This window comes from Neopelma chrysocephalum, unplaced genomic scaffold, assembly GCF_003984885.1.
Source record: "Neopelma chrysocephalum unplaced genomic scaffold, ASM398488v2 Primary Assembly neopelma1_23, whole genome shotgun sequence".
Lineage (NCBI taxonomy): Eukaryota > Metazoa > Chordata > Aves > Passeriformes > Pipridae > Neopelma > Neopelma chrysocephalum.
In genome coordinates, this window is record NW_020897691.1 from 8,449,022 (window position 1) to 8,474,282 (window position 25,261).

General features: G+C 36.7%; 1 protein-coding gene across 5 annotated transcripts in view; it reads right to left on the reverse strand.

Moving 5' to 3' along the window:
• Positions 1-9,264: 9,264 nt before the first annotated feature.
• Positions 9,265-25,261, reverse strand: part of SMOC2 (SPARC related modular calcium binding 2) — a 144,388-nt gene continuing 128,391 nt past the window's right edge. For 2 of the 5 annotated variants that reach the window (XM_027686137.1, XM_027686176.1), the window contains 4 exons: positions 17,199-17,301; positions 16,040-16,314; positions 13,632-13,675; positions 9,265-10,885 (listed from right to left, as the gene is read on the reverse strand). In XM_027686137.1, the coding sequence (XP_027541938.1) occupies positions 10,862-10,885; positions 13,632-13,675; positions 16,040-16,314; positions 17,199-17,301 (446 nt within the window). In that variant the 3' untranslated portion in view covers positions 9,265-10,861. The remainder of the gene's footprint in view (positions 10,886-13,631; positions 13,676-16,039; positions 16,315-17,198; positions 17,302-25,261) is intronic. The other 3 variants (XM_027686165.1, XM_027686154.1, XM_027686146.1) reach the window with 3 other exon arrangements.

Here is a 25,261-nt window from a genome sequence, read left to right on the forward strand (position 1 = left end):
GAAAGTGTTGGAATTAACTATATTATTTCCCATGCTTGGTGACCCTAGTGACCATGATAGGTGGGAGTTACTATATGCTTTGGGAATACAGATTATAGCCTTAAATTAGAAGAAGAATAGGTTAGCACTGAGGGTGCCAGTATGTTTCCCAGAGCAATAGAAATGGCAGGTGTAACTTCTAAACCTGCAAAGAAAATGCATTTTCACTGCAATACTTGCCTTTACTTCTCTTTTTACATGTCTTGACTACACTCATAATCCTGTTTGAAATAATTTCTAGTGTTTTGCACAACACCTCAGGTTTCATACCCGTTTGCAACCCGGAAAGTTACTGAGAACTTGCTGCTATACATCTTGTATTTCAGTTTTTACCAGATCAAAAAAAGAGAATATAACTAAACATGAATCTTCTGTGTGATGCATGTGCTTGTCAGGTAGGCAACAAGACTTGCTTCAAGTCAACTGAGACTTAAGTTAGTGATCCATTTTTGTTTTCTATCTTCTGGTGGCCAACAAGCTTTGTCAAACCTGACCAGAACTTTTGCACAGAACTATTCACCACAAACTTCACCATCACTCTATGCACTCTATGCATCACTCAAAAAGCTTTATGGTAAGACTTCAGTCTCTCTGCTTTTGCTGAGAATTTAATTAAGTTTCTGTTTTCAGAGTAACTAACTAAATTAAACCTGTAAATCATTCTAAAACAATCCATATTAATTTTTTTTTCAGAGTCAGTGCCCAAGACTTTCTAGAACATGTGCAATCCAGTTTGTGATGCAAACTACAGATTTGCCACGCTCCTAGAAGCAGATGTGTGAATAGTCTGGGCTGCCAAACTTGTTCTATTACTGAAAATATGTTCTCAGAAGACTTGTACAAGGATGGTGAAACTCAACTAGCATATAATCATTGCATATAACTTCTGTGATTCTGTTTAGCAGGACAGATTTTATCCAGTATTAGAAACAGTGCATAAAGCTAATTTCCTGATTAACTGCTAAATTTTATATTATGCACTTGCTCCTAACTCAACTTTCTTTAGATCCCTCACTGTAAAACTTATAATTTGCTGACTTTTCTCAATATGTGGATCAATGTTTTTTTTTCCTTCTGATGATGGTCTAAACCATTACATCAGTACAAATGTCTGTATTACACATTAGGTACTTTGATTCTAGCTTCACCCATGAGAAAAAATAAAATTAAACTTAACAAAACATATCTGGTCCATAAAACCAGCATTGCCTTGTTCTTGAAATCCCTATCTTGGATTCATACTACTCATTACTCAGAAAGTCAGCCAATAAGCACAGATATATTCCTTTCCATCTGGGGCTAACTATGCCTTTGTCTGAGGTCTTAGTGTGAATTAAATTTGAACTATTGGTTGCCCTAACTTAGTCCTGGCAAACGATCATTTCTCCTCCCCACTCATGAAAGCCAACCCTTAAGCACTTTTGCAATTCAGAGTATGTCCCATCTGTTTAATCTGTTTATTTATGCCTATACTTATTAAGCCTAATGGGAAGGCTGCTCTAAGCCAAGCACCATTTGTAGGGATGGCTCATGCTGGGGCTTGTCTGGAGTCTCACTCTGTGTCTGAGCCCACAAAGCCATGATCTGAAGGGATGGTGCTGGAGCCCTGCTTTGAAATAGATGCAAGCACCACGTTTAAACCTAGCACCTAACCAGATATGCATTTGGTCCATCTAGCAGCAGCCTCCTGACAGGTTTTTAAGGCAAAGAGCATGAGAAACTCCCCCAGTGAATGGAGTATCAGAGCGTAACACACTCACCATGCTGTAGGCTGAGGTGGAAAGGGAAATGGCAGCAGCACTTTGCAAGCAGGTTAGCTCACAGCCTGCACTCACTTCACTGGCAGCCCCTGGTTCCAGGGAACTGGGCATACTTTTATTTCAGAGTATCTTAACTCACTACTTGTGAGAGCATTTGTATGTTGGCTCTCACAGGAACAAGATGTGATAAAGTGATGCTTCCATTCCCCTCTCAAATCTGGCTTACTCTTTAAATCCACACTGTGCTCATTAGAGTTCCAGGCTCTGGTGTTGAATACTGCTTTAACGTTCCCAGGGAACCAGAGCACAGCTGGTCTGCACAGTGTTTTAGAGAAAGGTAGGTTTCTTTATGTGGGAATAGAAATCTGCCTGAATGTTAGGTTGTCTGAATAAACAAAAGTTTTGCTATTAACTACAAGACTGTTTACTGGAGGCAATTCTCAAAGGCTATTAGACAGAGGACATTATTTTTATATGCAGAAACATCTGTACACATTTTCCTGTAGCAAACATATCCTACTGTTCTACCTATTAAATATTGTTTTTCAAAAACTGAGTCAAAAATTCACTAAAAGGCAAGCTAACAAATAGTCCAAAAAGGCATTTTACAAGTTTCCACATGTAGTTTTGCCTTTGCATTTCCACTTCAATCATTTTCATTCCACTTCTTGCTAACTTTAAAACAAAGGCTGTCAGCTACATATATATCTCATGATTTTATGATAGACTACAAACACAGGGGGTTTAGGACAAAAATAGTCAACTCCCTTATATTTATGGCAGACACTCAAACAATGCAGAACTCTTCTGTGAAATCCTGTGGCATGATGAAACCAAGTAGTAGATGAACATGAGCTGAATTTTGCTTATGGAAATGTGTGTAAATGATGACAAACTTTAATAAATTTCAGATACAATGAATTTCCTGGCAGAATTTAATTTTGCTTTTCCTAATGTTGCCTAAAATATAACCTAGATTTTAAGGCATCACTAAAATAGGTGATTTTTTGACTGTTTTCATTGTTTCTTATTTAAAAAGTAGTGATTAAACAAATTATGATGAAAGATAATTATAATATAAGTTCATGAAGAGCAAAATATAAAAATACCATCAGCAAAGCATTTTCACCAATATACTGATGTTGCATGATCTGTCCTCTTAGTTTTCTTTCAACTATGTTTTCTACTGTCCAGAAGAAGATTAACAACACTATACAGTATAGAGATCAACTGGTACAGGTGTGGTGTTTCATGGTGCGAAAGGCTGTTTCAAGCCCCAAAGGAAAAAACACAATAAAATAATAAAATAAAATACTAACAGTTGTAATCAACCAAAGTTGCTGAAGTACCCATTACTGACTTCTTTCCTGTGACAAGGCCTATATACCAACAATACAAAATAAAGCAAGACTTATCAGGGAAAATTAATCTGAAACTTACTGTTTCATTTCTATGGTTCAGGATGTAATAAACAATTTCTTAAGCAAAATCCATCAAAAGTGATGCTGAAAATTAAAAGGAAGAAAGGAGGAGGAGGGAACAGGGTATATGATGATTGAGTCTCTATGCTCTGGTATTCATTTATACATTTAGCTTCTAATTAAAAGCAATGTTCAATGTTTCTGACAAAAAAGCCATAGCATTTGGACCATCTCTTTTCAAAGACATCTTGCTTATAGTGCTGTCATGATCCCTCTTTCTCACTGTGAAGAGGACACTTAACAACTTAATCCTGGGAAGTTGCATCTCATGGATTTCAGAAGAGAATGAAACTTTCTATATTAAAAAGTTAAAATGCAGCCGAGGCACCAGAGTTTAAAGCAATCTTTCTGTCACTCCACCCTCTTCCCCATCTGTGAACACTGAAAGCAACAGCAAATCTGTGCCCATTGTCATTGTCTTCCATTTTTCATTTGTACTGCCTGCTTTATGTGAAAGCCTTCCAGCCAGAAATCAATATAGACTGGCTATGTTACCTACTGCTCAGATATAGGTTCTGTACAGTTAAAAGACTCTGGGCTTTAAGTGGTGCAGCAGATGCTGGTTGTAAGACAGGATTCTGGCCATACTTAGAGCGTCCTCTTCTTCACCTGGTCCCTTTTCCCCATCCTCCTCAAAGCTGTTTGTAGGCGTTTAGCTGGCTCTCTCTCTCGCTTTCAGCTGCACCCAAGTGAAGTCCCTTCCCAGCCTCTCCCTAGAGGCCTCCCAGGCTATGTCAATTTGCTATTTGCATTAGGACACTGTGTGACTTGTTCCTCCACCTTCTTCATTGCACTGCTGAAAATCTGAAGTGTGAGACATTTCGTGCCATTAGCTATTTTCCAAGTAATTTTTCAGATGACTATAATTAAGTTAAACTCCTTGTCATCAGGTCATGGAAACATTTGGTACCCTGAAAGTACTTCTAATATGAACCTGTGATATTTTCTGTGGGCTCCAAAATTTTCTTAAGCATCTTTCTTGCACTCTGTTTGTCTGCCTTTTCCTCTCTCACAGAGACACAAACCTTTAAAGATTAAAGATTTTGAGAAATATTTAAATAATTATCTTTTAGCCACCCCAAGATTGAACATAAAGGCAACCACAAAAAAAAAAAAAAGAAGAGAAGCCAGAACTCTATTGTAATCCTTTGCCATCAATGTGTTGATTAAAGAAAATGTTAAACTGTAGGGTATCATCCAAGCCTGTAGAAGATCTACTGACACAATGAATGAAATAAAAAACTAATAAAAAATTATCTGATTACCCTTTGCTTGCATCTTTACTGAATAAGAAATACAAAAGGAAATTTATCTTTGTTGTGGTTCAGATTTCCTCATCCTGCTCAAATCTGCTCTTAATTTAGAAATATGCTGCTTTCCTCTTTCACATTTTCATTAAATATTGCTCAGACTTCCTGGATCTAAAGGAAGCCTTGAGATTGGTCATGAAAAAAATGTCTTTTAGAACAAAGCACTGGAGTCACTGCGATACTGAGGACCAAATTCAGACCTTGTGATTGGACAAGGAAACAATCCAAAGGCACTATAGACCTCTTGTACTGGTCAGAAAGTGATGCTGTGAGAGAGATGCTGTGCCCAGGAAGAGGAAATCTGCAGTCTCCATTTCATCCGTGTCCCTTCTCTTCTCTTTCTCCCCTAGGCCTCTCTGACTTCTTCTCCTCATGGAGACCTTATTGAACATTCTATTTCTTTCTATCTTTGCCATTTTTATCCTTGCTTTGTTTCCATTCCTCCCCTTTTATGCTCTCCTCGCATTTCTACCTGTGCTTTCTCCTTCCTTACTTGTTCTCTCTCTTTGTCTGCTCCTCCTTCATTCCCACATCTAGCTTCAGCAAAAAAGTTCTGCCCATCTTCCTCAGTTCACCACTCTGTGGTGTCTCCATGATCCTCCTTTCACTTCTCTCTTCTCTCTCTTCCTTTGCTTAATTTTTTTCTTCTCTCTCTTTTCTTTTTTAATTATCCTTTTTTAAATTCCATATTCTTTTTTTTTCACTTCAGCACCTCTTTCGTCCCATATTTTGTGTTGCAAAACATTTCTTGAAACCTCTATAAAGCAGCAATGATGCAATTCAGGTTCCTGGGATAACAGCAAGAGACGAATAGAGAACAAGCTTCCTTCCTCAATGCTGAGCATTCAACACAAAGAAATATGCTACAGAAGGAGAAGCACACCTCTCATCTGCAGAGCACTAAAGAATGGATGTGTGCAGGCACTGGTCCATCATATGGTGCTGACCAGAAAGAGGAATTGTTCAGTGGGAGTTAACTGAGCACATGAAACCATTGAGAGGCCACAGTATTTCTCAAATGCCCTTCAGCTGAGACTGACATTGACTTCCACTCAGTTGAAGCATGATGTTCTGTCACTATGAGTATAGATTTGATGGAATAAGAAGCAAGTTCTTAAAGTTTGTCATTTATGATACAGGGCAGGAGTTTTCAGTGGAACACAGCCAACTAGGGCAAAAAATCTGAGCTATGGAGTAGTATACTGTAATTTACAGTATCTGTCATCATGGTTTTTCTTGTGTCCTTTGTTCTGGGTCTTGGTCCCACTAGTATCACAGCCTGAGGGTCTCAGAAGACTGTACCTGAGCTGTGGATCAGGAAGACTACCTGGGAAGCTGCACACCAACAGAGCTAGAGATGTTCCTTGGGTAGTGCTGAAAGTGGAGTGTGGTTCACATCGGCCTTTGAGTGAAATGAGATATGCTAGATTATTTTAGGTTTGAGGGTGTTTGCAATCAGACTCATGGCAGGCTTGTTTTGCAAGTTGGAAAAAAAATTTGTCCTTTATATTTCTGAGGGTCACTAATCCATACTTCTTCAACTGTGCTGTATAAATACAAACTAATATAAGTACCCTTACCCATACTGAAGTTATCTTCATGTTTCTTGTGCATACAGTGCTAAATCCATCAGTTCATCCAGCCCTAACCCTGTTAAATGAAAATTTAGCATTTCTTTGCCTCATATATAGCAAAGCACTCAAAAACTCAGATGAAGCATGGCAAATTAATGTTTGGAGACCTGACTTATTTTTAAACAAACATGATTTTTTTTTTAAATTTGTGGAAGAGCAAGAATGCTGCTGCTTTTCAAAATATCTAATTTTGGGACAAAACTGGTATTCAAATGTGCCTTTTCTGTGTTGACACTTCATGCTTGTTAGATAATGGAAAAGAAGTTTCAACATAAAAATAACCATCAAAAATCCTTTAAAAGTGAAGTTTCGTAGAAAACCTCAATTACATGAGATTAGTCATGGTTTAGTGAAACAATGTTTCTCAATGGAAACTTCATTCACCACTTTTTTAATTTTTTTTTTCCTGACTGAATGTAGACATCTTCATGGATGCACTTCACATACTGAGTGGGCTTTGTAAATCTTTATAAACTGTTTTTTGTGGTTTAATAAAAACTTATAGCTGTCCACCTACAATCTGATAGACTGTGCTGATCATTTATGAGTGATTTTCTTCTACCCATTTAGCCATGAATGGATTCCATGCCTGTGCAGAGAAGGATTCTGTATTTGATATGAAGCAAACAATCCTATGCATTGAATTGATAATGAGTAAAGAGAGTATCTAGGGAAAGGACGACTCGGGTTACTCTATTTTATGGAAAAGATTATTCACGTGCACAGAATGGACTCTCATTTCACTATCTTCTCTTCCAAAAAGCTTTGTGTACCAGCAGTGAGAGTACAAAGTGTATGATGAAAAAGGGAAAGTGGACGTATATACATACACTTCTATTTTTAACCTAGATAAAAATAGAATTGTCTCCCTGTTATCCCCCTCATTGAATGTTCTAGAGAAATGTGTTGTTCTGAATGCTTTCTACATGAGTTTTTGCTTAAAGAAAAAAAAAGTATTATTTATGCCTTTTAAACAAAGGGCATATTTTCACTTATAAAACTTGAACTGGAACAATTAAATGGGACAAAGAGTACAGTTTGTATCAATAATTTGTTACAATCATTCTAGTGTTTAAGACATCAATAAACTTAGTTGGTTCCTATTTAATGTCAAAGTAATTACCCCAAAATTACATCAATTTGCCATCCTAAAGAAACAAAAGTAATAAACCTTTCACTTTTTGTATTAAAGACTCTTCACATTAGTTTCTATAACTTAGCTATGTAATACACTGGTGTAAATATTTAAAAGGGACAACTGCATTATCTTTGTGAGCAAAGATTTCTTAACTTCCATTAATCCATCTTTTATTACTACTGTAAAAGGAAAATATTAATTAAATCTATCAAATCTTGGACACAGTTAAATGTTTTTAATGATTTAATCTATATTTTTGTTTTCCTTCCAGATTTCTAGGAATGCCTCCTTTCTCCACAGCTTATGGTACTTATGAAGGGAAAAAGCCTGCTTCAAATAAAAAAACCACAGCGTATTCCTCTATTTATATGTAGTGAGTATTGTTAAAGTCTTCTCTCTTTCACTCTTTTAATACCTGAAATGACATTGGCAAGAAAAATTTTCATTCAGAGACATCATCTAGGTCCCAGTTCTACAAAATGAGTATCTGAAAGCCAGGCATTTCGTTAGACTGGGAGAAGACTGAGAATTAAGTCATTTTGGTAAAACTTGAACTATGAAATTGGCCTATATTTAGGGATGGAAACAAAATGAGAAAGTTTTTCAAAGTGTACAAAACACAGAACATTTCTCGCTGTGTGGCCTGTTGACTAATGGACGTTGCAATAGGCTGGACAAATCACTGAATAAATACATATTTTTCAAACCTTATAGTCTTCTATCTACAACCTTATAAAAGCTCTAAACAAATATGCTCAGCAATAGCTAGAACTAAAACAAATATTGGTCAATGAGAAGCAGAATATAATTTGTGTTTTCAATAAGAACATAATTAAAATTGAAACTAAACTGTTGCACATGGAATAGGATAAAAACTAGAACTAATTAATTACTGTGTAACTAAATAAACACCGGTACTGCAGTGTGAGCCGAAGGGCCTATTCACATGGATTCCTTTTTGGTATCAAGGCCATGCTTGGTTACAACTAGAAAACCAAGATTTATCCAAGTTTAACTTTCCTGTGGATATATGGAAGATATATCCAAGGAACCCAAGGTGAATTTAGCAAGCTTTCAAGTGTGATCCCATCAGGGATATGGCCTCTAACTGGAACTATGAGAATCAGTACTACTTATATTCAAGTGGTGTAATTGCTGGTAATTGAAATAAACCATACAAGTGATGAGACAGAAATACATACGAAAAGGAAACACCTCATGTTTCAGTCATTGTAGAGTTATTAAATGACTCTGTGCTATAGAAGTCTTTGAATACCTAGGAGTGCCTTTAGCATTTATTTGTGTTTCCATCAGTGTTTGAGGCTAGTCATTATGTAATCACATGGCTAGTCCAAATCTGCAACCCCACCCACCCTCTTAGTTTAAATGGGGTGCACTTTCAAACCACCAATATGGCAAAATATTTCGTAACCTACATTTATATTGTCTCCAAAGGCCACAGTGGTGGAATTATATCCTTCTTACAAAATGCTGCTATTAACCATACTGTGACCACCTAACCAGGTGCTGAGAATTCTCAGGGTTTGCCTCTCTCTCCTCACTGTTTCCAGTCAGGCTGAATGTTGCCCAGCAGCTCACAGTCCCATCGAGGGTAAAAAGTGTCATTTCTCACTTTGCTGAGAAAAGGCAAGAGACCAAACTGAGGCTATATGGAGACAGTAGCATCAAAGGGTATGGCCTAAAAATTACTATTTTGAGAAAGCAACGGTATGAATAAGGCATGAAGAGAATTCCATAAAGGGACAAAGAAAGAAAAGAAGATTGACACAATGTGCAGTCAGGAGGTTTCTTGTAAACTCGATGCAGTGGTGAAGTCACCACTGTGTGTATTTGCTTCCCAACGTGGCTCACTATGTTGCAAAATAAAAATCGCCAGCATAGTTTGATAGCATACTGACCTTTAATCTATAAAGAAGATTAAATTCAAAGTTTAACAGCATTAAAGAATAACAAATACTTTTTAAAACAAAAATACAAGATAACACACAGTTGCATCTTGGTTTCTCCTGCTGCCAAAGCTTAGAGTACATAATTTCTGGGGTCCAATTCCATTTCTTACAGTGTTTCCTATCACTTCAGTATATGTCGGAATTGAAATGAAACATTTTTATTTGCAAAAAAGCTTCACCAGGTACAAGTTCAAGCCAGGATGCTATTATGATTAGCTAGTCACATGTGAGATCCCATACATTATTTAAACGAACCAGAATGAAATCACTGCTTGTTGCAACATTCCTGCCTTCCCTTGTCAGCTCCTAGATGCCAGAAGTCCTTCTACCACTGCATTGATCAATTCAGCTGCTTGTAACTCGCAATTGTTCAAAAGCAGTGCTTTTTTTCACTTGGGTACCTTGCCCTAAATTTATATCTGCAAATTCTTATTCCCCTCAGATACAAATAGAAAAAAAAACATTGGGGGAAAAAATGACAGAGAAGGCATGAGAACTTGTGAGAACTTATTTCAGACAGCAAGGAAAATGTCTCAGGCTGGGGTGATGTGATTAGCCCCTCCTGAGGGTAACTGCTCATAATTCGTTCACCTTTACCTCTAGTGGACCCTGAGGCAAGCTAAACAGTTGGTAGGGTGTAGGGCGAAAAAAGGTTGAACCATCTGCTTGGCATTCCCCATCTCTATAGCAAGATTTAAATTCTGACCCATAGAAACTCTGCTGCTGCTTTGCACTGGCCACAGAAACATGCTTTTAGGCCCATGCTGAACCAGACAGGAGTGACATTACAATCTAATCCACTTTACTCTTTTTTGATTTGCTGTACTAATAACCCAAGTGAAAGCAAACAGGAGAAAAATCCTACCAAAACTTATAATAAAAGGAACTTGAAAAATGGATAAAAGGATACATTTTTCTATAAATATCCCAAGTATAATAACTGGTTTTTTAATCCTTTAGTGGTAGTATTGTCATTGCATGATCTTTGGAAGGCCTAATAATTACAACAAAAACAAAACAAAACAAAATATTGCCACCTATGAAAAAACTGCAAAACCAAGTAAACAGCAATTTACATAATTCTCTCAGTCCTACAAACCTGAAATTTTCAACACTGCTTGGAAAAAATTGAGAATACAGTAGACTTTTCAGCATAACTCTACTTAAATGACATTTTTAAGAAAAACAAGACATACTATCGAAACCAAAATACATAGAATCAGGTTTCTATGCTACTGTTTACCAAAAAGTTATTTTCTAAAAAATGATTTAAATGCAAACTTTTACATCTCCAACATGTTTTACATATTTCAGACAACAAAAGAATACACATACATTGTATGTGATAATTTTTCAAAACTAATCATTACATTTTCACAGATTAAAAAAAGTCTGCTTAAATATTTCATTTCTACAAAGTGAATTTACATTTTTAAGTACAAAGTGCAAATACTACAGTTGTTTTTATTGCCTTTTGGTGAGGAAATCTCCCACATGTCAAAGAGATCTGCCTTGGATCAGTAAGGTGTTCACCCTTGCTTCTTAGAAACTTGCTGAAAGAAAGTTGGAAAAATTTGTGCCATTAATGATATTTTCCAATAATACAATATAACTATCTATCTCTATTTCTCAACAGTGTCCACATGATGCTATCAGAAGGCAAGTTCTGCACAAATATATATGGGGAATAAAAAAAAAATCCCTTCCCTTCATGGCATCTATGAGCAAGGGTATGAGCAACATCTTTACTATTTCTTACCTACAGTCCCTTTAAATCTATTGGTGTTGAACACAGTTTTAGCAACTGCCTGGGCAAGTTCTTGGTGCAATATACCTTTCTATAGCATGTGATGTGTAAGGAATTGGCTGCTGGCCAAAGTTTCATGAACAATCTATAGTTTCCTTGTAAACTTTTTGCTAGGCTGCAAAACACCCTCTAGGTCTCACTGACAGCGTGTGTGCATCTATGTGTATGTTTGTTGGACAGGGCGGAGCTGAGCAAGGGAAACATACCTGGCCACTACCTTAGTTCTGTCAGACCCATCACGTTGTTCTTTTGGAACAACCCCAGCTGATATTCAGTTAGCATATTAGTATATGTTTCTCTATCTGCTTTATTTCAGTAAGCTTGTATGTGCCTGTACGCACACAGATGTGCACATATGTGAAAAAACATATTCAGAAATACACACCTAAGCACACATAAGCATATATATAACTAAACTGCTGCAATAAACTAGTAGAAAATGAGCTTTTGAGTGTGTGTCTCCTGAGTGGTCCAAATCTTATCACACCCTCAGATGGGTGGTTTCCTTTGAGTGGCTCCTATGTTCTACAATAACTTCTTTTCAAGTGAGAACTTCTGTGATGAAAACTACCTTCTGCATTTGCAGTCATGTATTGTTCAAGTATGAAACTGCCAACAGATAGTTTGCTTTGCCAGCCTTAATTTAAGGCTATCATTTGTCAGCAACAGCTCTTAAAGCAATTGATGCTGAGTCAGCAAAATTATTGGTCAAAATTAAAAACCATAACTGTTCTAAGGACACTTTTATTACAGATTCTGCAGGATCAGATTACAAGAAAGGGGAGAGGGCTTGTCATGCTTCAAGTGAAATGCACATGTGCCAGTAATATAATTAAAATAACCCCTTTGAATATTTTTGAGTTCCAACAGGATAATAGTTTTCAGGCTGCCTTGTTTAAAGGCATAAGTAATTTGTGGGGAAAGCTGAAAAAATTAAGACCACAAATATTTGTTTAAACAAACAGAAACTTATCACATCCTTGTAGCTGTGAGAATATTTTATATTCCATCAAAGTTTAGTAGGAGGTCTCTGGTAAAACCCACAACTAATGTTGAGCTTGCCCTAGGAAGTGTGAACCTAACATCAAACAAATGAAGATGAAAAAAGGAACAAACTGATGAGCAACTATGAGAGGAAGATTTCTCTTGGCTTGTGGGGAGGTTCACCTTGAGTTTAATTTCTAACAAACTAATCTAGCTTTACAATAAATGGGACAACATTTACCACAACTATGATTTTGGGATATTTTTAGCCAAGTTCCTATTTTTACGGGTGCAGGATTACCTGAGCTGTTCTTATCTTTACATGAGTGTTTTTTAAACCAGTTCATAATTTACTGATGCTTTTGCGGGAATTAATAGCTCAATTCTTCTAACTAATACAATAGTGAGGTAAGAACAGTGTGAAGATGACTCTTTTACTAGACCATTCAAATAACTTACAAATACTTCTTCGGGACCATGCAAAAGTACTAGGAAGGTATGCCTATGTAGCCCAGAAAACTGAATCTTTAGAATTAATGATTCTAAAAATAGACACATACAAATGAGAAACCCATTTTTAACCTATTTTCCTGAGCTTTCACTTCAGTCTCTCCTTTTCAAAATGTACCTGTCCTTCATTTAAAAACTCCACTTTTGTGACTTTTGCAGAATGCCTTAACTAGCCAAACCTCCATGGATGACATACACTGGTATTATTTCAAAAAACACAATCAAGTATTTGCAGAAAATTGATACAAACCCAAATCACAGATTATGTTGTCAGGGCATCTGACATTTTATTTGCTCCAATTATTCTGCAGACCAGGCCAATTTTAGTTTAAATGTACATTAGCAGACTGATAGAAAGCCCTAGTTCTTCAGCATTCTTTTGCTCAGGTAGCAAAGGCATTTGAAAGTGACAGCTCTTTTCTGTGCCCTAAGATTTTAAAAGGTGTTTAAAGCCACCATTGAGTAATTTGGTGGGGTTTGTGAAATGTACAGATTTTCACAGGGCATGGCAAACCCACAGCTTTTTTCACAAATAGTAATTTCAGTGAATGTAAGTTTGTGTCTACAGTGTGACACAAAGAAAAATTGTCAAAATTCAGTTAAAGCAAAAAATAAATGGAGATAAAGCAGTGCACTTTTAAAAGTGTGTTGAAATGCTGTCATTCAGGAATGCAGAAGACTCATGAGGGCTCAGTTACAGTCATCAAATTATCATAACCGATATGTCAACTTACACTTTCCTAGGAGCTTTCAAATGCAAGCCTAACCCACTGTGCACATTATGTACATTTACTCTGCACCTGGAATTGACTGATTCAGCTTTCCCTGGATAGAACTTAAGCCAAAATTTGTTAATTGGGATGCTGGTCTACATTTTTCTGGCAAGTCTGCAGAATGGCAGATTAATGTAGTTTGAACCTGAAATGCTAACTGCTAAAACCCCAAGAAAGTCAGCTGGTCAAGGCAGAAATGGAGATCTTTCTCTCCCCAGTACTCACCTGCCTGCTGGATGAAGTGCTCTCAGTGTTGGTTTTAGGGGCCGCTAAAGGAGGGAAAATAAAACATTATAAGTATGTTTTGAAAGTTGTATGCAACATCCCCAAGAACTGAAGATCTCATTTTGAAAAGGTATTTTTTAAGAGTAGCTTTCAATAAATGAAATAAAATATGTCAGATCTTTCATTGAAATGTCCATCTTTTTCTTTCCTCATACAGGTGTTGCTTCTTTCATGGAGTTATATGAAAGTTAAATGACAACATCTCTTGCCAGGTAATATGTGACATTTGCTTAGGAGATTGCATCTAGTCATCGCTGAGTATTTTAAACTTATTAAATCTTTAGTAGTAAATATAGTCTATTTCTACGGTGAGAAAGAAGCATGGACAAGCAGACTGTTTGGAAAGCATTCATTTCGCTTAAAGATAGTGTACAGAAACAGTTCTACAAGCCAAAGATGTTCACATTTAAACTGTAAAACTACAAGATCATCACTGTTTTTTTAAGTTTCTCAGTGTCAAAGTCCAAGACAGTACTCAAAATGGGGAAAAAAACCCTATAAGCTTCATGAATCTGCTGGACCATTCAACTTCACAAGCAAATTTGTGAGGCTAGGGAGGAGCTCGCTCTTTTGGTTTTCCATGTCAGTTTGCGAGTCAATCAAGCTGCAGTGGGACAAGGAGGAACAAAACTGGACCTTGAAAAATACTGCAGCAACTAGTACTCCCCTCAGAAAACATGCTTTGCAACCGTATGGTTTTTATATTGCTTCAAATGGTTATCATACCAGACACCTGGGAATCAAACAAAATGATACAGAACCACCTCCTTGTCTGAGCTCTCGCACCTCAAACAACAAGGGTCTCATCTTTTCCTAGAAATGTAACTGTAGCTGCAGTGAAGTGCCAGTTGATCTTTTTTTTGTGCAAGTGAAAGGATTATCAGAAAGGAAATTTTAATTATCAAGCAGGAGAAACAAAACAGAATAATGATGTTCCAACAACAGTAATTTTTACTGTCATGTCCTTAAAACTATGTATTTCCAGTAAAGCAACCCAATGATTTTTAGAACTTTTTTCCAACTGAATGCCATTAGTTTTTCAATGTCAAAGTTCTGAGATATTTTTTTCATTCCAAAGATGAATGTTCTCATTATTGAATAGATTTTTTTGGAGAAGATCTGTTAAAAAACTCCTGTTATAGTGGACATAATTTTTACTTGAGCCGAATCTCTGCGTGATCTTTATATGATTTCATGCATCTTACAACTTTCCTTTCCAAAACAGGTAGTTTATCCTAATCTTTGGGGGTTTTTTCACTGGAATGTGCACCAAAAAGACTGGAGTTTGCCTTCAGTCTTGCTATGGCTTTCCTTTACCTTCTGGGCAGCGATTTTGGACCCAAATTTTATTTAAAATAATCCCGAGGAGTTTCTGTTGCAGCAGGACAAAAGCATTTTACTTTCCACATTTATAGCATAAAGATAACAACAGTCATCCTCTTCATATGCATTTTTTTAACCTTCATCATCTAAGTGAAAATTGCAAGGTATTATTATTAGGTCCACAAAAAAAAAGCAACAGAAAAAAATTCTGGATTTGATTGATATTTGTTTTGAGAGATCTGTTTCTGTGAGCCATAGACAATTTATTAGTAAAATGTAGAGCTCTTCTGTCTTTCTGCAGTATTCCCTTTCTGGACTTGAATAAAACCAATGACACCTTTGTTTTACTGTCCTCCCTTCATTTTAAGGTACCAGACAAAACAATTTGCCTATATTAATCGTTCTACAACTTCTTAAAGTATGGGGATCTACTGCTGTTGTTTACAAATTTTTTTTAGCTTCTTCTTCATTTTCAGGAATTGAGTGATTGAACTCTGCAGGGCCTATTATACTCTGTAGTTAGTTGTTCCCCTTTCTACCACTTTGGCAGCAAGGTAAGTTGGCTATGTGTCAGCAGTTGTTCCACCTGTTTGGCAGATGACTGCATTCCTTGCTTTATCTCTAAACCACATTTGAGAAACGAGAAGTCATTAGAAAGTTCAACAACATGCTTCCTTCCAGGAATCCAGAAAGCACAGGTGTGATACTTCCATTCATTCAGAACATAGTACTGTAATAACATTAAACTGGCTTTTTGATGACTGTTAATGTTATCATATCCTCTGAGGTTTCCTACTGTAATACATTTGATGGTCAAAATCAACAGGAAGTTTTTGATTCTGTTGGAGCTAAGTGATGATTTGCCTACACAGAAGCAACTTTCCTGCCATCTGCCCTTAGCAACAGCTGCATTAGCTACAGACAGGTGTATTATTTTATTTTGTATAATTCTGGCACTTATAAATATCAGGCTTCATCAGCTTTGAAGTATTTAGTGAAAAAAGACAGATAGAAAAGTTTCTTACTATGGCGTTTCTTTGTTTCTGTTTTACCTTCTTCTTTTGTTACTCCCAAGCAGCCCATTAATTCTTGAACTGACAGGGACTTATCGTTGTTCACATCGCAGTATTCCACAAACTTCTTCACACACTTTTTGGGCTTTGATTTCTTTCTCAGGAATCTCTTAAAGGGCTTGATTTCTTTCTTGCCAATATCCCCACTGGAATTTTTATCTAGCTGTTTGAAATACCAATGGACCACTCTCTCTTCCAGAGTATGATTTGGATCAGGCTCTGAAACCCTAAAACAGGAAAAAAAGAGAGTTTAGTCTTAATTCGAAGATACATAAACCTTGGTTTGTGCCTTTATTTCAGAATAGTTACATCACCATTAGATGTATTGTTACATAAACCTCTCTGCTTTTGGACTCTAACTTCTTGTAGTAAATCCCTCTTTTTTCACTTTGGCCAACTATACCCTAAATTTTACACTAAGGGCTGGAATATTAGTTAACTCTCTGAAACCCTTTTGAGATCAGCACCACATTGGCAAACAACACTTTCCCCTTTAATTTCCTGAAACAGAGAAAAATGAAGAGAGAATAAAAAAGGAAAAATACATTTGCATAGACAGCAGATGCATTAACTGTGTAAAGTAATCAACTGAAGTAGGTCAACAATCAGCATCGCCAAATACCTAGGCTCCAATTACAACCCATGATGGATGCTCTTAGAGATGAAACACCTGAAGTTATTGAATTACAGGATAAGTTACAACAATAAATGCCATCTCCTCTTCAGATGGTAAACACCTGACCTGCAGATGCCCAAATTTTTACAGTACTTATGCATTTTTAATGCTTCCTGTGACTGTTGATAGCATTGGCTTGTTTTGCAAGCAACTAGACAAAATATGAATCAGGAAAGTAAAACACATTCTTCAAATAAAGCCCAAGAGGATAAAAAAACCTGACAGACAGTTACACCAGCAGCTACAGACAAACTCTAATCTGTGCTGCTGAGAATTCATCTATCAAATGCATCTCTGTTTAGTGGATATAGTCTACAGTGATAACTTTGAAGTCTCCTAGTTCTTGGAAATTTACCCTTTGTGAAGGCCCATCAACAATTCATTCATCACTGCCAGAATCCTTTTAAAGACACATGAAAAGGATCTGAAACCCACCGGCTAGAAGACAAGGATGGATCAGAGACTGCGTGCACCATATCTGTGGACAATGCATCCAAAACACTAGTCAGGAACTCATTCTTCTTGGCCCCAGGACAACCTAGAAAACCAGAATTTTTTTCTTTTCTTGTTAACCGTTTTTACAAGATTTATATTCCAAGAATATTTCAAACTTAGAGATAGATGTGACTCCATGTACAAAAATTTCCATAAATTGTGGACAAGTTCATAATTCAAATACACCCATCTAAATTCAGGTATATATCTGTAACAGAGCAGGACAAAACAAACAACCGTTTGAACTCAAGCAAGTGGGAGTCTGGTTTGCATACCTGGAGTTCCTTTCTTTAAATTTTGGCCATTATTTTTCCTTTTATTGAAATATCTTTAACATGGGTGTCATATTTTGAAAATAAAAGCTTTGAAACAACAGAAATTTGTACCTAATGCAGACTGTTTGAAAAATGGTCTAAAAGCTATTTGAAACATGGTCTAGAAGCTCACAGCACAAGACTTCTTTCAGATTTCTACTTTTGCTCCTCTGAATTTGCATTGCCTTTCTCAACACACATTCTTTCAGTGCATTGTTTTTCCCCTCTGTAAAATGACAGTCAACTCCTTGCCTCCTTCCCTTTTCTCTTAGACAAGGGTTAACTATCACTACATGGCACCTAGCCCAATCAGCTGTGCTACTTTGGTTAATACCAAGGGATCCTATGGTGATGCTTGATCATCCTCATGACTACATTCCCAATGCTACAAAGTTTTTCTCTGAAAGAAACTGACAGCACATTTCAGATACCTAATACATCAGATAAATATGTACTGAAAGATCCCCTCTTCGAGCAGCACAGCTGGAGCAGATAAATTCCTCTGACAAGTGCATGAATGTTGACACATGGAGGTTTGCTTATACAATACACCTGTTTCCTCTTCCCTAGAGCCCTGAGCCAAACACCAGGTCTTCCCCTAGCCCTCTAATAGCTGAGTTAAACTCTAGGATGATCCATGATCAGTGACATTAAGATTAGAAACTTGAAGCTGGAGTCCATGGCAGGACTTTCAGAGGCAATTCTATGCTACCAGCCACTTACTCACAGTTCTGTTCTGAAGTGAACAAGGGAAATACTTTGAAGTGTTGTGGATAAAGATTAGTCAGCCAGCAGGGATTTGTTATTTTATTACACTTCTCAGAAACCTCTGGAGCAGGCAGCAGGACTATATGAGCCTGAAAAGTCTCCTTGCCCAGAAAATTATTTTTTAATATATCCCACATTAATCCAAGGAAATAAACCTGTTTTATATTAGCCATTAGTTGTGTTGCAGTAAGAATAGCTCAGCTGTTATGTACAGCAGGAGCACCCACTACATATTATTGTCTAGCACATTCATGTAGTTATGAGTTCCCTATCTTTTATGTGTTTGCTTTTCACACCAGAGACATTTTATTCCAGTAACTGTAAAAGGTGTATGGAATTTACTGAGGCAAGTTTCACTGCACTAAAGGTACAGACATGAAACTAGTTGTCCCTCTCTTAGATATGTTCCTCTTCCCTTAGTCTTTAACCAGTGTGGGTTTTTTTCCTGTCACAACTGGAAAAAAGAGAAAAAAGAAAGGAAAAAACCAAAACAAAACAAAAACCCAACAGCTATGACTATGAGTTCGAGTTCAGTGAGGCAAGCACTTGAGCTTTCCTTGTAAGGAACAAAAGTGAGAAGGGCGGCAAGGATTAATAGGTAAGAACGAAAGACTATACCAACAGGTTCCTGGCAGCATTCAGTGCGTAATTTAAAAGCATATTCTCTAGTGCAAAGAGCTTGTTGTTAAATAAGGTTCAGGCACTGCAACCATGTAAATAAATTGTGCATTATGATTTAAATGAGGTTGCATAGCTTTGCAAGCCACAAAAGCACATTTGTCCAGAGACAAGCAGGCAGATGCCAAGAAGTCCCAATGCAGAAGGCACATTCAGTTGTGTTAGCTTGCATGAAACAAGCAACTAAGTCTCTGAGCAACCTACTGAGCTCAGTGCTACATCTTGATACCAAGGATAGCACTGTGGACCAGAGCTGGTTCTCTTCAAAAGACAGGCAAAAAGAAGTCTGTCGGAGGCTCTCCCATATAGACCTATCTTGAATGATATAAGTTTTATCCATTTCATATTGGAGCTGTGTTACCATCATCAGTCAGAAGCCTGAATTCTGCCACAAACATAAGTTGTGAATTAATACAGGATTCATTGAAAATGCAGGAAATAAGACCTCAACATGTAACAATGCAGCACAACATTGAGAAAAGGAAATTTGACTTTTTTCTTTCTCTATCTTTTTTTTTGATAGATAATAATATTAATGTCCTATTTGATTTAGAAGCTCCATCTGAATTTTTCATGTTATTTATGAGTGTATTTCTCAAACATCTGGAAGAAAGAAAAACCTATGCTTTGGGTAGTTTCTACTGTTCTCCAGGGAGCTGCTGAGTGTACATATGCTACAGCTGTAGAGATCAAAATCCTGACTTAGCTTGCTCTTTATGAGATACAGTTAGGTAGGGAAAGTATCAACTTCTAAATTCACAAGAAATCACGGGGAAAAAATTCCACAGTTTAAAGCCTGTCTCTGACAATTTTCCCTAAGAATAAGAAAGGTTTCTAAATGTGTATTGCATAAAGTTGCAATAGCAGCTAACAGCAATAAAAATCTTCTTATAGAAAAGAAAAATTGCTGTTAAAATAAACACAATCAGTTGCTGTGAAACATTCTAAATTATAACTATACTACTTAACATAAAATGACACCCCACAAAATCCTCACCAGTTAAAAACAGAGAAAATATTCAGTTTCTTCCAATTACAATTTTTGCTGATGTGTGGGCAATCACACAGCAATTTACCTCACAGTGAAATCTCTGTTCTTTACAGGTGTTATTAACTCAGACTAATTCTCTGGAGGCTTCACACTGAGCTTTAATTTTCAGCAAATCTGTGGATGAACTGGTAAGACTGGAGGAGCTTTAGCTTGATTGTAATGAATAATTCACTCTTGCTAGGCTAAACGCAGAAAATGAAAGACTAGTCTCTTATGGGAGCCTTATGCTTCTCTCTATGGTTTATACACTTCGGTTTCTTCTGCGGCTGCCTGTCCTATGTGGATTTGACAGCTTACATAAATAGTAATCTGTTGTTAAAGGATGGAAGTTGAAACCACATGGAGTTAGCCTACAGGTTCAGAGATGTAGAGCTGAGTGTTTGCTCTAAGGATAGTTTTACCCAGAGTAAACCTTAGACAAACAAATACATACAACACGTGATGGGAATACACAAACACCTCATTTCAACTATAATATAAAGCAAATCAAAGAATCATCATTATGCATTATATATCTCAAATGTACACATCTCACTATGCATATAACTACTTTTAGTGCTAAGAATGGACTTTTAAAGTTAAATCTGTGGGGAGGCTTTCCATAAACCTTTTAAAATATGCACCCAAGTGCCTTGAGCTCCCTGCTTTCTCCATAACAATCTATTACTGTCAGTCTTGGAAGATTATCTTTTACAGCACATCTGAAGCCATGGCTAGAAGAGCATTTAGTTCATTTCTGTAAAAATGAGAATACAATAGATAAGATTAAGCACTTTAAAAGGGATTTTACATTAATCTTCCTGCAAGAGAGGAAATTGTCTTCAGTCAGTCCCTCAAGTTACTAAAGACATGACAACTTCCAATTAGCAAATCTAAAGCTTCTTTTTTATTCCCTATTTGTTAATATGAACATGAGGCTTAGCAGGGATCTTAAATACAACGACCATTGAAATACCTCTGAAAACTGTAAATAAGTTTTTGGTTTGCTAAAAAGCCAAATGATCAGAACTATTCATATTCATGCTTCTTTTGTACCTTTGACTTCACTGAAAAATAGTGGTACACAGAAATAAAAAAAATTTAATGAAGTGTTTCAGTGCTACTGCTTATCCTGGGAGAATAGACAATACAAGGAAAATATTTTTTCTTGGACTTTCTATACACACATATATGTACAGTTCATGAGTTTATTTCTGTTGATCCATATGAACCACAAGTTTGTGTTTGTCTAGACATGTTGAGAGGTCTCCTCATTTTTTGGAGGACTTCCTGAGCTTTTCCTGACTCCCTTTCCAGAAAAAAAAAAAAAACAACTCAACAGATGAGCCTGGGAAGTGAAATTTGTAACTCTGCTGATGACTAAAAATCATGGTTTCAACAGAGTCAGTGCTTTTATATTTTTATTTAGTGATTAGACTTCATGACCTTAGAGGTCTTTTCCAGCCTTAACAATTCTATGATTCTATGGTTCTATGGCTCATTGCAATTTTCCCCTCACTACAGCTCCTGGTAACCTCTCACAGACAAAACCTATTTATCTCTTAGTCTCCATCCTAAAAGGGTTGAGGACATTATCATTTCTCTGTGTTTTCATCCCTCAGATATTACCTTTTTTTAAAAAAAATATTTTATTTTTTCTCTTAAATATTCTTACTATTTAAAATAAATAAGCTCAGAACTGAATTCTCTTTTATATGTCCTTACCCCAGTTGCAGAAATAATGAAATGGAATAGAACAGATATTAGCTGTAGGGGAGCTACAGATCCATTGCCTTGTAGCCCCTGACCTCTATGTCTTACAGGGAAGAAGTACTATTTCTTGAGAAGGGCAGGAAGCAGATTTCAGTTCCTAACATATATTTAACTTTATTTTTGTTACTATTTTAAAATTATCTTTCTGTTCTAATGTCAGGACGCACACACAAACACACACACACTAAAGAGTTAACAAAAGTGTGCTCTCCCCAGGCCCTACCCTTCAATCCAAGGCATTTATATCATACCAAAGTGCATTGAGCGGGATTTGTTGAACTTGAGCGTGTTGAAATGTCTCACCCATAATAGTTATTTAAGCTCAGTATAAAGGCAACCATTCAGAAGGCATTCATCCCAACTACCTGAGATCTTTTTTCTTGGAATAGAATAGGATCTCCCTTAAAATGTTTCTCTTCTTTCCCATTAACAAAGGAAGCCCAGATAGCTAATTTATATTCCCAAGTGGTGTAAAACTGTTTGCGATTAATGCTATATGCGTATGTTCTATAAATACATTTAGGCTCAAAATACTCTTTTATTCTTTGGGTAAATGTGGAGGAAAGAAGGGATAATATTCATAGCAGAAACACGTGACCCTACAAACAGTTTTTGCTGGCAACTGAGTGACAAAGTTAGACTAGGGCATTTGTTCATAGGAAAAGCAATCCATTACATTTATTTCAGTTCCATTAATATTATTGCTAAACAAGAAAAGGAAAATCAGAACATCAAAGTATAAGACAGGCAATGTGACATGGCTAACTTCTGATTACCATTCTTAGTTTGGTTTTCCCTCCATGAGAGTTTGAAAGGCTTTTGAGAAGTGAAAGTCTTGCTACTAACAGCTCAGAGATGTCACTGTGAGAACAGGCAGGGATGAACTAGCTAGAACACTGTAATCCTTTCAGGGGCCATCCAAAATCAAAACTGAACTTGAGAAAGTCTTTGGACCTTACTTGCCATTCTTAAAACATTCTCCTGTAGACCTTTACCATTCTAGTTTTGAGTGGGAACAGGAAAAAAGTCTAAAAACTCATGATAAGAAGGTCTTCCCTCTTTGCTGTCTAATGGACACAAGGCAGCTGATGTTTTTATTAGGCAGTCAGTACCTACACAATATCTAATCCACTTTTGGAAGCCAGAGACATTTCAGTATGTTGAGAAGAATCTGAAATTCTGAGCAGTTCAGGTTCAGTCTGTGCCAATGCAAACTTCTAACCTTCAGAGGCTTGTTGCCTTATGTTTAACATGACCTACAATACAACCATGTGGGTCCAGTTCCAGCGAAAGAAACACAATATATTTGACTGAAGTGTTGGCCCAGTGACAGAAGTCAATCATCCAACTGATTAGGACACAGAGAGAAGAGTTTCAAAATTAGAAAGGGGCCCAAAAATGTCTAGAAGAGAAAAGCAACTGGGTCTGATTTTCAAAAGGTTATACATCTGCTTTACATATCATATTTCATGACTGCCTGACCCTGAGATATACGGCTGGTACTTCTGACTGCAGTAACACTTTCAACAATAGCTTATTAAACTGAAATATTTTCGAATCCAGCTTTATACAGAATTACAAGCATCTGAATCTCCACACTATCACTCTGAGAGTCTTAACAATTAGCAAGCAGTACTGCTTAGGGAGTAAAAATGCATTTATTTTTAGTAGACATTTATTACTTCCCATTTACTTTTATTTTCATCATGTTGTTATGTTTCCTCTCAGGAGATAGGTATGAAAAAAAAACATATTTAATTACCTCCATTTAAATATCCATTAAAAAGGAAAAGCTATTAAAAAAATGTATGTTGTTGCAATTATGGAAGTGACCTCAGAAATAAGGTGCATAATTCTGGTCTCCTGATGGAAAAATTGAACTGTGGGGACTTGTCTTAGTGGGGATGTTTTTTACATTATTTAATTAATCTAAACAGCCTGGTCCTTGGAAACATTCATGAAAAACAGCCTCTTCTACAAGTTGATGTTGATTTTAACCTTTCTGGGTATCTCTTACTGAGCCTTTTACCAATGGAAGTATCAGCTGAAAATCCCAAAAGCATCCACTTCATTTAAAGCCACAAAAAAAGTCTCTATTTAGACACGAAGAACCAATGGTCATTAAATCAAAAAGATGAAGGAAATTCAGAGCTATCGGGCCAACAGCACATATTTATGCGAGGGCAATTTTCGAAGAGTTCCTGTGCACAGAGTGTTACCTTCATGCTAGTCTGTGGTTCTTCCACAGTCATAACACAGGATGGATGGAGATCTGAGGCCAGCACTCCTTAAAGATACCTTTCAGTACCTCAAAGGGCATTACATACATGATGGATTTTTTTCAAATACATCTTTGAAACACTGCATATTTGTTGATTTTTTATGGTTTTTTTTTTTAAATATAGATGGTACAGAGCAACTTCAAACTGTGGCACACAGATGGAGCATTCTACAGATGCAGTGACTTGGTGTCTCTTGATCTTGGGAATAAAAGCAGTGGCAGAATCACCAACTGCAAATCTAAGTCACTGCTACCAGGGCCCAAAGCATATTGTTGGATGGTAAAGGATGGGATGGAAAAAAAAGATGGGGGGAGAAGGAAGGAGCAGAAAGGAAGCAGAAGATCTGGCTACACTGGAAGCAGTCAGGTGAAGTATCAGAATCTCTACCCATGCTTTTGTTTTGCTTATACAGATACCTATAAGTAATGAACTTGAATTGGGAGACACATTTTCACCAGTTTTGTCTGATTTTTTTTTTCTTCTTCCCTTTCGTAACTGGCAAGTGAAAGATTTGGAAATTGGATTTCCAACACAGAGGGAAGTTAGAATTAATGCCAGGTAGGTATGTCTATTTCTTGGAACATAAACTATATACTGAATTTTAACTCAGAATGGATTTTTATAACAGTGATTAAAAGTTTATAAAATGTAAATCTTGGAAGTAACTGAAGTGAAACAAGAGTCAGAAAGAACCACTAAAACATTACTTGAACACTATGGAATGAACCAGTCCTTGGAAACCTGGCATCACAGAAATCTCCCTTTCTCTTTATGCAGTATTTAATCTGCGATCTGCAGTTGTTTTGCCTTCCAGGACACTTTCCACTATATATGATAGATTTCCTCTGCAAATGGCATTTCAAATCTCACTGACTCATCCTCTGCTAATTAAAAAAGCTGTAAAATGACTACTATAAAAACATAAATACAGCCTTACAATTGCTCAGTATGAAACTCTTACAAGGTATGACATTATGTAAGAATTAAATGCCCTTAGTTCCTGCTGAAGGAGGTGAGCATACTATGACAGGCTGATAAGGCACAGACCTTAATAATTAGATACTATTCATTTAAATTAAAGATGAAGGTCCATTCCTAATTCACCGTTACCCAGCTCACTTTCCCAGAGTCAACAGAGATCTCTGTAGCTACAGCAGG